This window comes from Benincasa hispida, chromosome 1 (assembly GCF_027475165.1).
Source record: "Benincasa hispida cultivar pf3 chromosome 1, pf3_genome.v1.1, whole genome shotgun sequence".
In the NCBI taxonomy this organism is placed as follows: domain Eukaryota; kingdom Viridiplantae; phylum Streptophyta; class Magnoliopsida; order Cucurbitales; family Cucurbitaceae; genus Benincasa; species Benincasa hispida.
The window spans coordinates 94055180-94071420 of NC_143478.1; the positions used below are offsets into that span (position 1 = coordinate 94055180).

The window sequence follows — 16241 nt, forward strand, 5'->3', positions numbered from 1 at the left end:
TCTCTGCATCATGTTCCTCGATATATACTTCCATGTTACTCGATACTCGACCGACACGGTTTTCATTTCTATTTTTATATCTTGCATGTTTAGTTGGACTTTCGAGTTTGTTTCGTTTCAGTTTTCATATTTTTGTTATTTCGAACTGTCTAGAGTTTAAGTTTGAGTTGGATAATGCATGGAGGTGGAAAATCAAACCGAATGCTCGATAATCGTCCATCTAGTCACTTATAATGTAGCGAGTAAGGGACACCATGTAGCATGTATCGAGTATCGAGAAATCGAGTATCTTGTATCATGCATCGAGGAACGAGCATCGTGTATCGAGTATTGCAGAATTCTTATTTTTCCCTATTTTTTGTTATTTTGTGTAGTATGGTTAGACAGTTCAAGACTCCTCCCCAGGATAGTTTCCCAGGCCAAGCAACCAGCCTATCCTCTCACATTGGGACGACTAACAAGATAGTGAAATAGAAGCTTACTCCCACTAGTGTCCTTTTAAGAAGATGGTATTTGGACAATTCGTGGACATGGACATTACCTTCAACAGTCCATTGGTCCATTACTTTCTATTGAGGGAGGTTGAAGACGATAGGAAGGATGCGATGATATTCCATTACTTCCCTACTGGTAAGAGGATTGTGGTAGTCTCCTGATCCAATAGTTGTGAGGAGAGCTGAAGTAACTGGATCACTACGTAATAGGTACTTGAGGAATGATTTTACGGGGGACATTCATATTGGAACCTTAGAGATAGTGTATAAGGAGATGGAGTTTGAGAGTGTTATGGAGGCTGTGAAGATAACATTGGTCTATTACACTGAATTGGGTATGATGGGAAAGGAGAAAACGAGGGCCAATGTCGACAAGACCTTATTAATTAATGTGGAGGATTTAGATTGCTTTAATTCCATGGATTGGGGAAATGTGTTATTGAACTACAAAGAGGATTGAGTAGCAAGGTAGAGAACTACAATAAAAGGTCCAAGAACAATAAGAGCTACATTGTCAAGTACAACCTACTGGGTTTCCTCATGCTTTTCAAGTAATATCCATTCATTGGGCATAGGAAATCTACTAATTGTAGTTACAATGTCGCTTACTACTTATGCTTGTCTTATAATCGTTTATGAATTATGGTAGGTGTAGGCATATGAGATCATTTCAACAGTTGCCAGAAAAGTTACAACTCGACTGAATGGACATGTCATACCTCGATTCCTGAGGTGGGAGTGTGCATACGCACTACCAACCAAAACAATAGTGCGAGATGTGTTTGAGTCCATCGAGATTAGTGTATTACATTACAATTTACTTGGATTTAAGGTGAATGTCACACATAACTAACAAATTGTTCGTTGTTTTTTACAAACAAGGATGACACCCACACCATTGATCAGGTCCAATAGGGAAAGGCGGTATAGGGAAACTAGGGTCGATGAATGACTCGTATACTTGCATATTAATGTCGAGACAACCTCCTCAGAGACACATAGATCACACCATGATGAGGATGCTCGTAGTCATTCTAGTTACTACAAGAGTTACGAGCATCGGTCCCATGAGCCAGAACTCGATAAGCATCAGTCTCACGAGCTCCCTACCGATGAGCGTGAGATTCACCCTCCTCATAACGAGTCTCATGAGCTCCCTACTGATGAGCATGTACCCCCAACTGAGGAGCGAGGGTCGCCTCGGTCGAATACAATCCATGAGGGATGTGGGCATTTACACATCACTCCGTGATGTGGACCAGAAAGTGTCTATGATGGAGTGTAAATTGGACGAAGTACAGTCAGACTTGAAAAATGTGAAGTTTGACTTGAGTGTTCTTCAGACCAATGTACAAACAATCACTAGCCTATTGCGATCATTGTGTCAGGTACGTAATATCATCTTAAACTTATTCTAATGTAAATTTATATCGTGTTGTATTTGACCTAACATACTTCGTAAATTAAATAGGATTTATGCATGAAGTTCACCGAAATAATTGACCTCATTCCTCCACATTCCACCGATCCCGTGACCCAACCCCTTCATCAGCCACTAAGTCCCCTGACCTCATTCCTCTACCCACCACCGAGACCAGTGGCCCTATTCTTCCACCTTCCACTGAGTCATATGAACTCATTCCTTTACATTCCACTGAGTCTATGAATTGTGAGTGGGACAAAGATGGACAAGTAGGAAGAAGAAGCCAACACAACCATACACCTCTCCAATTGACATAGTAAGGGCAACAGGAAAAAAAATACATTCAGCTTGGTGAATGTCTGATTGACATCGTCCCTTATGACCCAACACAAGCTATTCCAAAGGACTTGATGAATGAGTTCATGGTCTAGTTAATCAGCATGGATATAGATCCTAATTGGTCGAGAAATAAAGTCCTATTCAGAAGGAATTGCACGATGAAGGAGTTATTCTGGGAGCTAACACGTGATAGTAATTAGGTTGAAAAGGACGTAAGTTAACATCCCTTATTACATTTACATGCTTGTTAATTACTATTCCCATTCTTTGACTTAACTTGCAAACTATAGGTTCTCGATTCTTTATTCATGTTTTTTCGACGAAAGTTTATTAGCCGGTCGAAGATATGTGCTCATCGGTTCACGACATTGCGACATGGCATATTGGTGTGTGTTATAGAAGGTTTAAATTTTATTGTACAATTTTGCAGTATTGATATACACTGAACCTATTGTTATTTATTTTGCAGAGTCGCTTGAACATCCAAGGTCCAGATAACTTGTTCCAGGCCATACTTGGGAAAACGATGGAAGAAACTGCTAAAATATGGGAGAAAAAGCAAATGTATATCGATTACGTGCTCGGACTGGTACATGAACATCAACCTAGATGGGCAGATGTCAATTACATCTATAGCCTAGTCAACTACAAGCAGCATTGGTTTATGTTGGTAGTAGACATGAACATCGGACACATCCTTTTGTATGACTCACTCCCCAAGTACACCACACCGAAGGATCTGCTAAAATTCCTGGTGCCCCTATGCTTTACTCTCCATTCACTGGCACAATTCTTTGGCCTATATGATGCAAAGCCTGACCTTGCACCCAGTCCTTGGAAGCTGATCGTATCAATACAGGCGCACTACAAAGGAATACACTAGACTGTGGGATATTCAGTCTCAAGTAATTTGAGTACTTGGTGACCGAGTCGAGTATGGAGAGCTTACGACAGGGTAAGATGCATGATTTTAGGTTGTAGTATGTTGCCGAGTTATGGGCATATCAATTTTTTTATTAGGGCTTTCTATGTAAATTTTGACATAACTTGTAAATCTATACCATCTATGTGAATTTTAACATTATTTTTAAATCTAAGACAATATTTTGACATTAATTGTATATCAAACCGAATCGAAACTGTATATAGTATGATGCTGAGTTGTGGGCAGATCAATTTTTTTATTAAGGTTTTCTATATAAATTTTCACATTATTTGTAAATCTGAGACAATATTTTATTTGTAAATCAACCATCTATATAGTTAATGTTTAACGAGTATTGTCGAGTATCGAGTAAAATGCACTGAGTATATAGTATTTGTAAATCAACCATCTATATAGTTCATGTTTATCTAGTATTGTCGAGTATCGTGTAACGAGTATATCTTAAAAGAGTATCGAGTAATGTGTATTGTGTATCGAGTATTTATCAGAACGTCTTTACATTACAGAATGAATAATCTATATAATAAGAGTAATAAGTTATCAAGTATTTGAGTTTGGACATTTGCTGGGTCTTCTATGTCGTCCTTGCCTGTTTGTTGAGTTTGGACATGTCAAATGGTTCATTGCACTTTTGTCTGTTATGTCCCAGTTCACCATACCGTCCACGTTTCTTCAATGTGACATGTTCTCCAGCAAACGGTATCCTATTTACTCTTCGTCTACCAATTTGTAACATTCTTTTCGGTGGGAGTATTTTTACCTCGGTATATCCTAGTGGCTTTTTCCATTTGGATACATGACCAATCGGGTTTATTGATTCTGCATATGCTAGTACTAGGGAATCAACACTATACAATCTGTTGCATAGAGTAAACGGATTGATATTGCGCTCTCTAGCTGTAGCAATAGCGTGCGAACACAAAATCTCCAAACACTGAAATTGCTTGTAATTACATTCTCGAGTGTTAAGGCTGATTATACCATCTAATCCACCATCCTTGACATGAAATCTATAATAATCGATTGAATTTACTCGGCACCGCCTAGCTTTGTCACACTCTAAACCCATTATTTCCTCTACATACATTAAATGTGCCGATGTACTTTAGACCACATTGTTCGCCTCTCATGAAACCAACCTTGAAGTAGACCTCTTATGTATTCTAGCAATGGAGTTATTGGTGACACTCTTACTTCTTTGGTAATAGTATTGAAACATTCGGCACTATTACTGGTCATGTTATCATATCAGTTCCCAAACTAGTAACACTGTGCCCACCGCTGAATACCAGCATCCTCTAAATATCTAGCAAGGGAACCTTTCTTGTAGTTCACTATTTGGACCCAATGACGCTTGAACTCTGATTCTCGATATGCTCTACAAGCATCGTGAAATAATTTTCTAACGGCCTCATTTTTGAAGTATTTCTCCATGTTCCTTTTCAAATGGAAGATATAAAGTTCGTGGTAAGAATTGGGGAATACTCTATCCACGGTCTGATAAGAATACGAGGTTGGGGCGTTCTCCAATTTTTGTTTTAAGGTTTGTCATGAACCACTTCAAGACTCAGTCATTCTCATTATCAACAATTGCATATATTAGTGGGTACAATTGGTTATTACCATCCATTGCAACACCAACTATTATTGTTCCCTTATACTTACCCTTTAGATGAGTGTCATCCACAATGATCACGGGTCAACAACTTTTAAAACCTTTAGACTAGTGCCATGAACACGTATTTGAAATATTTTGATTCTTCAAGCTCGATCTCAAATACAGTTCCAGGATTTTCTATCTTCAAAGCCTCACCATATCCATGAGAGACGACATATGATTCCTCTGTCATCCCCCTTGCAAGAGATTAAGCAGTTTCTCTCGCACGTCATGCCTTGTCATAATTAATATTGATACTGTATTGATGTTGCATATCCTCAATAATATGGTGCAGTTTGTCCCCCCGACCAACACCGAACTTGTCCTTGATTAGATGACCAATAACGAATGCACTGGCTTGCTTGTGGCATGATTCAATATTTCAATGGAGCATGTGTGATTAGGCGTGCATTTTGTGATTTTGAAAATATCATATCTATTCATTTTAATTACTCGAACGACCCACTTAAAAGTCTGCTGTAATCACCGAACACTATATAACTTTTTGTTTGGTTTTTTAACCTGTAACTCAAAGTTGTTCTTAATGGCCAACATTTCTAACCTCATCTTTGTTGGGGATGATGCCCTAAAGTCTCGTATCTCATAGTTTGTAAACAGTTTGTACGAACGCTTGTGATGTATAATATTTAATTCACTTATTAACTTTGCATATTTGGATGTTTTATTTGCTTTACCACAAACCAATAAACTAAAATCCCTAGTTGTCTTTATATAACTTAAGCATGTATGTGGTGACATACAAGTGGATCATGTCTTAAGGAATAACCAAAATGGTCTGTAGTATATGGATATAGGATAGAAACCTTATCCTGGTAACACTACGGATGCAACCCGCTTTGTAAAATAGTTACAAGTGTTGTGGCTTGTCATAGATGGTCTGATCTTGGTTATTCGTGTAGGGGACGTGTGAGCGGGGGAATCCTATACAAAGAGTTTGTATAAGACCTGACCATGAAGTGTTAACGTCTCGTTATAGGGACCAAAAATAAACCTTTCAAAATCATATAAACTAAAATGAACAAAGTATAAGAGACTAAAATAAACATTTTAAAATTATATATACTAAAATGAACAAAGTATTGTTAAGGATACCAACACAGCCAGCCACGTCACCAAAGGTAAATATACTTAGCAACTCTGTCAGCAATGAAAGACTTCATCAAATTACAGTCTTACCTTTTACCAAAAGAATAGGTTGGTTACAACAAGGACCAATCAGATCACAACAAGTGTATAACCATTTCTGTTGTTGAATTATTCTTGCATTCCCAAATTAGAGATTCCATTTTGTATAAATACAACAACTATACATAGTTCAAAAACAAGAAAAATATAAAGGAAAGGTTGGCACGCCATTATCGTCTACCTTTTAACGTTACTGTCTACCTCGTTGACGTTATCATCTACCTCTTTAATACTAAATCTACTTTTTGATATTATCGTCTACCTCATTGACGTTATCATCTACCGTCCTTTCGTATACCTCTTCAAACGACAACGAGCGCTTCGACTTCCTGCATGAGTCTGTCGTCTCCTTCAACTTCACACTTTAATTTGGTATCAGAGCCAACAATGACCAACGTCAATCAAGGAAACCTGGGAACCACCCTCGGCACAACCAACTTCAACGACCCACTCTTAAACCAACTCCTCAATCAGATAACCTCCATCAAACTTGATTGCAGCAATTTTCTTCTATGGAAAAACTTGGCGCTTCTAATCCTTTGGAGTTACTGGTTCAAAAGGCACCTAACCGGACAAAAGGTATGTTCCCCAATGTTTTTGCAACCTGCAGTTGATGAGAGCATGCCGACTGGATCGACTGGAGCAGGAGTTGCTCCGCTCAGCGCAGAAGGAAGCTCCGGCAGTGGTGCTTCCAGCTCGTCGACAACACTTGAGGTAAATCCTCAATACGAAGCGTGGATGGCTGTAGATCAACTTCTCCTCGGCTGGCTGTATAACTCCATGATACCAGAGGTCGCCATTCAAGTGATGAGATGTGAATGTGCAAGGGATCTGTGGACCAGCATTCAACAACTCTTTGGTGTTCAATCCAGGGCTGAAGAAGACTATCTGAGACATGTGTTTCAAACAACTAGAAAAGATAATTTGAAAATGGAAGATTACCTTCAAACTATGAAAATGAATGCTGATAATCTTGAGTAAGCTGGTAGTCCAATGCCACCAAGAGCTCTTGTTTCGTAGGTGCTACTAGGACTTGATGAAGAGTACAATGCCATCGTGACCACGATCCAATGGAGAGCAGACATGTCATGGCTTGATATGCAATTGGAACTTCTCCTGTATGAAAGGAGATTGGAACATCAATCAAACCAAAAGATAACAGTAGGCTTCAACCAAGTCAGTAATGCATCAGTGAATATGACAAATACTAGACATGTCAACCAAAATAACAAGATCAATAACAGCAAACAGTTTACTGAGGGAGGACAACGAGGTGGTAGTGGCCATGGAAGAGGTTGAGGCAGGGGAAGAAACAATAACAAACCTGTGTGTCAAGTTTGTGGGAAGGTAGAACACATAGCGTTTTACTGCTTCAACAGGTATAACAGAGAATTTGTTCCCAATTCTCCTCAAAACAAGGGATAACCCTTCCCCAACAACCAAACCAAAAACACACAACCTCATCCAATAGCCCTAGCCACTGCTTATAGAAGTAACCCCTTTCTGTCAAGACAAGAAAACATGACTGATGCAAATTAGTATGCTGACAGTGGTGCCTCCAATCTTGTTACCTCAAACTTCAACAATCTTGGCAACCTGACTGAATACTCAGGTACTGAAGCAGTCACTGTAGCTAATGGTAATACTCTAGAAATTTCTCATGTTGGAACTGCATGTCTGTCTAGTGATGCCTGCAATTTGAAACTGAATGATATGTTATGTGTGTCTGCATAGCAAAAGAATTTGGTCAGTATATCTAAGCTAACAAAAGACAATAATGTGTTTATTGAATTTCATATGAATTAATGTCGTATTAAAGACAAGGGTACGGGATAAACAATAATGAAGGGAGTGCTTAAAGATGGGCTATATCAGTTAGAAGGTGCAGAAGTTAGCTCGAAGTCAGTAGAAAATGGAGTACCATCGCAACCAGTGCACAAGAATAAAGATCTGTCTATTCTTAGCATATCTTCGAAACATAGGGTGTCTAAGATTACATGGCATAGAAGACTTGGCCATCCATCATAAAAAACACCAGAATTTATTATCAAAGACTGTAATCTCCCTATGTCATATAATGAAGAGCTCAAATTTTTTGATTCTTGTAGCTATGGTAAATCGCACTCTTTAGCCTTCCCTAACTCTAACTCTAAAGCAACTGCAACTTTTGAACTTATACATACTGATTTGTGGGGTCCAGCTCCTCTTTTATCTACAGATGGGTACAAATATTATGCTATCTTTGTTGATAATCACAGTAGGTACACATGGATCTATCCTCTGAGGTTAAAAAGTGATACACTTGCAGTTTTTCAACACTTTCTCACCATGATACAAACTCAGTTCAATACACTGATCAAATCCCTACAGTCGGATAATGGTTGAGAATTTGTCAAAATACACAAAGTCTGTCATCAACTTGGCATTGCCTCCAGGTATACTTGTTTATATACATCAGCACAAAATGGAAAGGCTGAGAGAAAGCAAAGACATATAGTAGAGATAGGCTAACCCTACTAGCCCAAGCACATCTTCCCTTACATCATTGGTGGGATACTTTCTTATACTCAACTCTGCTGTTTAATGGCATTCCCACTCCTGTCCTAAAAGGACAGTCTCCAATAGAAGTGATGTTAAAAAAGAAGCTCAAGTTTGAGAAGCTTCGAATATTTGGGTGTGCATGCTTCCCCTGCTTAAGATCGTACAATTCACATAATTTGAGTTATATACAGAAAAGTGCATCTACCTCGGCCCTGTTGTGAATCACAAAGGTTATAAATGCCTCAACTCCAATGATAGGTTGCTCATCTCTCAACATGTTGTGTTTGATGAAACTAATTTTCCTTGTCAAGTGCCTCCTTTAGCTTGCAGGCAGCCAAGCAAGCAGTTGCCTTCCACCCGGTTTCCTGGTTGCCCCTCAGTCAGAACACACCGCACAGTGACTCTCTGCCTTCTACATCCACAACCTCACCCTCACCAATTATCAGAACAACCCACACCCAATCACCAACTGATAACACTACAGACAACCCCGCCTTCCCACCTCCCTCTTCTGATTGTTTGCCCTCTTTGTTTAATTCCCAACCCACTGATCGTCTACCCACCAATAGTTTACCTAGCGATTGTTTACCCAACAATCGTGCATCTACTGATCGTTTACCCACCAATTGTTTACCCACCGATCGTTTACCCTTATCGTTTAGTGTCCAGGCCATCGATCGCCTACCCACCAATTGCTTACCCAACGATCGTTCACCTACTGATTGTTTACCTACCAATCGTTTACCTTCATCATTTAATGTCCAACCCACTGATCGTGTACCCACCAATAGTTTACCTAGCGATCGTTTATCCACCACCCGTTTACCCACCGATCGTGTACCCATCAATTGTTTACCTACCGATCATTTACAAATCGGTCTATACCCACCGATCGTTTACCCACTGATCATTTACCCTTCGATCGCTTACCCCCTAACTCACAATCGCCTACTGCCCAACCCATTGATTGTTTACCTTCGTTGTCCACTGTCCAGTCTTCACCCGATACCCTACCCGTATCTACTCATCCCATGATTACCCGAGGAAAGGCAGGCATCTTCAAACCCAAAATCCTATCATCTCCCACTCACAAAGACTGGTCCCTAACCGAACCTACACGAGTCACTGATGCGCTCAAAACCACGTAGTGGAATAAAGCAATGAGTGATGAATTTACAACATTGATGAAAAATCAGACCTAGACTTTAGTTTCTCCGTCACCATCGATGAACATTATTGGGAATAAATGGATATTCGGAATCAAACGGAGTCCTAATAGCTCCATTCTACGCTATAGGGCATGACTCGTAGCAAAAGGCTTCCATCAAAACCCGGGCATTGATTTCTTCGAGACATTTAGTCCAGTGGTAAAGACGTCCACCATCTGGATCGTCATTAGCCTTTTGTATCCAAAGGGTAGCAACTGAGATAGTTAGATTTCAATAACACCTTCCTTAATAGGGTCCTCGATGAAGAATTTTATATGTGCCAACTGCAAGGATTTGTTCAACCCCAACTACTAAATCATGTATGTTGCTTACACAATGCCATATATGGCCTCAAACAAGCACCAACGGCTTGGAACAACACACTGGAGACAGCACTATGTAGTTGGGGATTTCAGAATGCTAAATCTTATACATCTCTCTTCATATATCGCAACACTTCTGCCTTGATACTTTTACTGGTATATATTGATGATGTAAATATTATCGGCACCGATTCGCATATAATCAACAAGCTTGTAACAGCCTTGGATTCCAAGTTTTCTCTAAGGGATCTTGGCCAACTCCACTACTTCCTTGGAGTCCAACTGCACAATGTCGCAAATGGAGTTATACTGAATCAGGAAAAGTATGTTGAGGACCTACTACACCGCCTTGACCTTGGAGATCTAAAACCAGCACCCTCTCCGAGTGTTCTGAACAAGCAACTCTTCATCTCTTATGGCACTCCCCTTGACAATCCCTATATCTATTGGAGCACGATTGGCGCCCTACAGTACTTAACCACAACGAGATCTGACATTACAGATGCGGTTAATCATCTAAGTCAGTACTTAAAGCAACCTACGGACGTATACTGGCAAGCGGTGAAGATAATACTAAGATATGAGTGGCACTCGACACTTTAGCCTCTACATTCAACAGGGGTCCGACCTATCTATTTTGGCCTTCTCCGATGCTGATTGGACAGCCAATATAGATGATTGAAAATCAGTTGCTGCTTATTGCATCTTTCTTGGTGGTAATCTTATTTCCTGGTCCTCAAAGAAACAATCTGTTGTAGGCCGCAGATTCTGAATATAGAGCGCTAGCTCATGCCTCTACAGAAATCATCTGGGTGCAACAACTACTGTGTGAGATTAGTGTCAAACAGAAGTCGGATCCAGTCCTGTGGTGTTACAACCTCAGCGCAGGTGCTCTAGCCATAAATCCGGTGTTTCATGCATGGACCAAGCACATTGAGATTGACATTCACTTCGTTCGTGATCAAGTCCTCAGTGGTCAGCTTGATGTTCGTTATGTACCATCCTCCGACCAAATCGCTGACTGCCTCACCAAGACCTTAACACACTCACAGTTCTTCCACTTTCGATCCAAACTCAGTGTAGTAGAACTTACCTCTTGTTTGAGGGGGGATGAATGCCAATGCAGCCAGCCACGTCACCAAAGACAAATCTACTTAGCAACTCCATTAGCAATGAAAGATTTCATCAAATTACAGTCTTACCTTTTACCAAATGAATAGGTTGGATACAACAAGGACCAATCAGGTCACAACAAGTGTATAACCATTTCTGTTGTTGAATTATTCTTGCATTCCAAAATTAGGGATTCCATTTTGTATAAATACAACAACTATGTATAGTTCAAAAACAAGAAAAATAGAAAGGAAAGGTTGGCACGCCATTATCGTCTACCTTTTAACGTTATTGTCTACCTCGTTGACGTTATCGTCTACCTCTTTAATACTAACGTCTACCTTTTGATATTATCGTCTACCTCTTTAATGCTATTGTCTACCTCTTGGTATTATCGTCTACCTCGTTGACGTTATCGTCTACCGTCCCTTCGTATACCTCTTCAAACGACAACGAGCGCTTTGACTTCCCACGTGAGTCTGCCATCTCCTTCAACTTCACACTTTAACTAGTATAAGAAACTAAAACAAACATTTTAAAAGTACAAATCTCAAAATTTAGCGAAAAATAAAGGAACTAAAGTAATGTTAGTATTTAAACAAAAATGAAAACTATTTTAAACAAAAAAAAATGGTATCTTTTCTCACCACATCTTTACTTCATAATAAATGAACAAAGAAAATATTAGTTAAGCTCACCCTTGTACAAAATCATCACTGTTCTAATTTTCATTGCTACTTCTCACATATTCTTTAGCACATGACTTTTATTTTTCTACAAAACTCAAACAAGAATATCTTGAATGTCATCATGAAATTTGTAGCATTGATTAGAAGTTCCTAAATATTAATGGAAATTGAATTTTAGATTTTGTGATACATTTTTTTCAGCTAAATGTATAAGCTACTTTTCACAATGCATTGAGTTTTTATGCATATAGATATAAGGTGTGAAACTCATATATACTTTTTTCCCCATTTTTAAGTATATATAAGTTTTTGGTTTTTTAAGTAAAATATTTGGTAAAACTATCATTTTTCCCCTTGTCTTTTGAAACTTTTATTTTAGACTTTATAATTCTAAATATTTAAATTTAAATATTTAAATATTTAATATTTTAGACTTTATACTTTCAATAAATAATCTTACATTAATCCCTACTGTGATTTTTATAGTTGAACTTTTCTTAATAAAAGAAAAACTCTCAATTAGTCTTTCCTTTATAAAAACTTTGAATATATATTATACTCGTTTCTTGAAAATAATAATATTATTATTTATAAATAGAAAATTTTCAAAAATATTTACTTATAAAAGACTAATAATAATAAGGATTAATTTTAAAATTTATTGATTACATAACTAAATTTAAACCTTTGAAAAGATAAAAATTAAAATATAATGAGTTTCAAATACACTAAACCACTATGTTTTAATTTAAATTTTTTTTTCACACAAAATAAACATTTCAGTGTTAGATAGGATTGTAAATTTAAGGAAAATTATTTCAAATGATAAAATTGTTGAAAATATTTACAAAATATAACAAAATTTTAGAACTATCAATGATAGACGCTGATAGACATTGATAGGCTTCTATCGATGTCTATCAGCGTCTATTAACATCTATCATTGATAGTTTTAAAATTTTGCTATATCTTATAAAAATTTTAGTTTATTTTTCTATATTTAAAAATAGTCCTAAATTTAAAGTAAAATTAATAAATAATTGACCAAAAATGGGCTTGCAAAGCCAGTTATATTTGTTGAGCTGAGGATAGCTCAGTTAGCAAAGTCATAAGGCATGCATTAATAACCATTCTAGATATCAATATGGTTCGATCCTTACTCCTCTAATTGTCGTATTAGAAAAATTATACTTCAATGTATTAAAAGAAATGCTATAAAAGTATATCTCAACCCATAAAATTTTAATTTGTTTGTTTGTTTTATGACAAATAATGCATCAATATAAGGGGAAAAAAACCTAATTTATAACACTCAAAAAACTGAAAATTCTTAAATCAAGAAATGATTGTTCAATTCGTAATATAATATAATATGTGTTAATGACATGTTTGTAGTTCAAATCTCTCGCTCCTATTATACTGAACATTATGAAATCAATAAAGCATAACTCAACTGGTTATATAATGTGTGTTAATGATAGGTCTGTGGTTCAAATCTCTCACTTCTATTATACTGAAATTTCTGAAATCAATAAAGCATAGTTCAACGGGTTATATAATATGTGTTAATGGCAGGTTTGTGGTTCAAACCTCTCACTCTTATTGTACTAAAATATTCCTCATATCAAATTGACATAATTAAAATTGACTCAACTAATTCATAACCAATTGTCTTTTTCATTTGGTACTTTATAAAACTTAACCGATTGACAACTATGTATAGTTTTGAGTTTATGTTTAATATAATATTTGAGATTGAAAATTCGAACTTATATCTTTTTGTTCGACTATGGTTTTTTAATTCATTACTTGAAATACGTAATACGAAAATTGTAATACCCCATGTTATGTGTTTTATGAAATAATAATAAATAACTTCATGCATACATTATGTTTATTCAATATTCATGATATATACCATGGAAATGATCGATAATTCAGAACAACACAAAGCAGATGTGTAATAATTTAGGTTTAGATTTAGAAATTCTTGAAAAATCTGTATGATTCATATCTTATTCAAAAGTTCTTCAATCATTTGCAAAGCAGCTCTTTCTTCCTCATCTAAACTTTCTGTCCCATCTGAAATTAGTCTCACCCGATCTTCCACACCATTTTCCGATGACTCATCCGTTACTCGGAATCCGTCATTGTTCTTCTTCTCAAGCTCCACCATCATCACCCAGCTCGAGTCGACCACTCGGCAATGTCCCACATGTCTCTGCCAAACACCAATGCGACAACTCTCGGTGTCGAGACGAAGGCAAGTTAGAGAAGGAGGAAGAGATTTCCAACACTTGCGAAGTTTAGTGTTGAGAATTGTCGACAACGGCGAAAATGGAGCTAAAAACGAGAAGGAGAGAATAATAAAAAATGGAAAGTTTAGGATTTCATTAGACATAAAGTTCAAATTTACATTTATTTAATGATTAAAAAAATTTATCAAAAGACTTATTATTTTGTGTGGTTGATAGTTGAAAGAGTAAACTTGTAATATAATAAAAATTTTAAGTTATTTTCTCTGTTAGACCTCGAACATCATTATATTTATAAACATTTTCTTATACTTACGAATATTTCGAGCTTCAGTTCTGACCATGGCGGTGGACACAGGAAAGTTGGTTTTTGCAGTTCGACCGCTCATGAGAATGGCGGCCTCATCGTAGGCTCGAGCTGCGTCCTCAGCCGTTTCAAACGTTCCCAACCAAACTCTTCTCTTCCTACAAAAGAAGAAAAATAAACATTTTGGTTTTAGGGTTTAGAAAATATGTTAGAAAAGGAGAAGAAAGAGAGAAGTATAGGGCGAAGGAAAAATACAGAAGAGGATGACGAATTTCAGAGACCCATGAGCCCCACCGCCGTTGCCTCACTCCTCTAAACTTGTTTTGTTGTTTCCCCATATTGTTTCAAAACTATATTCAACCCATTCATCATTGTATATATTATATATACTACTACAATATACTATATATACACAATTTTTTGGGTTTACTCTTGTTTTGCAATACATAGTAAATCTTTACTGATATTTTTTCCTTTTACTGATACATTTAAATGTCTATATTTAGTTTTTGTAGTTCCAGTAAATTTTATAAATTGTCTCTACTATTAGTTATAGACTTATAGTTAACTTTTCTTCTCCATAGTTAGATGGTTTAGTTAAAAAGTAACAATCACACTTATTAAGAATACTCAGCCATAGCAAGTTTACAGATTTGAAAGGATACTCAAACTATTTCTAGTCTTTGGTCCACTTTTTCGCAAATTACAACTTCTCCTCAATTGCTCTAAATATTGTTATTTTCATGAAATTTTGTTACCCCTATATGTTTCCAACATATTTATCGATGAACAATTTTTTTTTTTTCTAACAAAAGTTAACTATTTTTTTTTTCTAAAAGAAGTTATAGTTAACTTTTTTAAAAAAATTAATAATAATTTAAATTAGCATTTAATCTATAAAATATAAAATTTTTAAATATATTCACATTGTATCTTTTCTTCCATAGAAATTATTATTATTATTAGACTAATTTCAATAAATTAGCGCTTGGGTTAAGTTATCAACTGGTTTGAATTGGGTTAAATTCAAATAAATGAAAATTGTATAGGTTAAGTTGGTTCATGGGTTCATCTAATATAACTCGAACCAACTTGAACCAATCTGAACTTATTATTAACTTTTTTAAAAAAAAAATTATTTTTCAATGACTCTTCAAAATAGTTTTTTTCCACTTTAGAAAGAAAATTTTCTTTATATAAATTGAAATTAGGTTGTTAATCTTAATTCAATATATGAAAATAATTATATTAGATTTTTACGTATTTACGTTTTGCTTCTTTTTAGAACAAAATTTTAAATAAATGACCTGACTAACCTGAACCAACCCAAACTCAAATATTTCATAGTTGGGTTCATTTTTTTTTATAAGGATTATTTGGGTTGAAGAAATTTACAACACGAACAATTGGATTTGGTCTTAAAAGTCCTTCAACCTAACCCAACCCAACCCACGAACGATCCTAGTATAAGGACAGAAATAATATTTTTACCAAAAAATTAATCCTAATTTTCTTACTACACTTAAAATAGCAAAAACAAAGCGTAGATTTTAAAGAACATGGTTTTTTCAATCGTTTTGGGTTTGAAAAAAAGATAGATTATATATCAAAACACGGTTCCATGTTTCAAATATTTCCGTCATGTTCTAACAAAATAATACACACAATCTTACTTTTATGATCAATTATCTAATTTTTTTAAGGTTCGTAGAAAGAAGAACAATGCAACTCACAATCTTA

General features: G+C 36.3%; 2 protein-coding genes across 2 annotated transcripts; both read right to left on the reverse strand.

The window, feature by feature from the left end:
- Positions 1–3776: 3776 nt before the first annotated feature.
- LOC150038865 (uncharacterized) lies at positions 3777–4636 on the reverse strand. The gene is made up of 2 exons (XM_090314774.1): positions 4492–4636; positions 3777–4279 (listed from the first exon to the last, which is right to left on the reverse strand). Exons 1-2 carry the CDS (start codon positions 4634–4636, stop codon positions 3777–3779), a joined length of 648 nt encoding a protein of 215 aa, XP_090170900.1.
- Positions 4637–13893: 9257 nt separating this feature from the next.
- On the reverse strand, positions 13894–14862 carry LOC120068880 (ethylene-responsive transcription factor WIN1-like). Its single transcript, XM_039020532.2, has 3 exons — positions 14757–14862; positions 14511–14659; positions 13894–14282 (listed from the first exon to the last, which is right to left on the reverse strand). Exons 1-3 carry the CDS (start codon positions 14837–14839, stop codon positions 13948–13950), a joined length of 567 nt encoding a protein of 188 aa, XP_038876460.1. The 5' UTR covers positions 14840–14862; the 3' UTR covers positions 13894–13947.
- Between the last annotated feature and the right edge of the window lie 1379 nt (positions 14863–16241).

Bases quoted from the DNA above. Each gene is read 5' to 3' on its own strand.
- LOC150038865 (XM_090314774.1), bottom strand. From the start codon at position 4,636: ATGGAGAAATACTTCAAAAATGAGGCCGTTAGAAAATTATTTCACGAT. The intron at 4,280-4,491 runs GTATTCAGCGGT...TAATGTATGTAG, and splicing joins TAGATATTTAGAGGATGCTG to AGGAAATAATGGGTTTAGAG.
- LOC120068880 (XM_039020532.2), bottom strand. From the start codon at position 14,839: ATGGGGAAACAACAAAACAAGTTTAGAGGAGTGAGGCAACGGCGGTGG. The intron at 14,660-14,756 runs GTATTTTTCCTT...CTTCTTTTGTAG, and splicing joins GAAATTCGTCATCCTCTTCT to GAAGAGAAGAGTTTGGTTGG. The intron at 14,283-14,510 runs GTAAGTATAAGA...TCTCGTTTTTAG, and splicing joins AACTGAAGCTCGAAATATTC to CTCCATTTTCGCCGTTGTCG.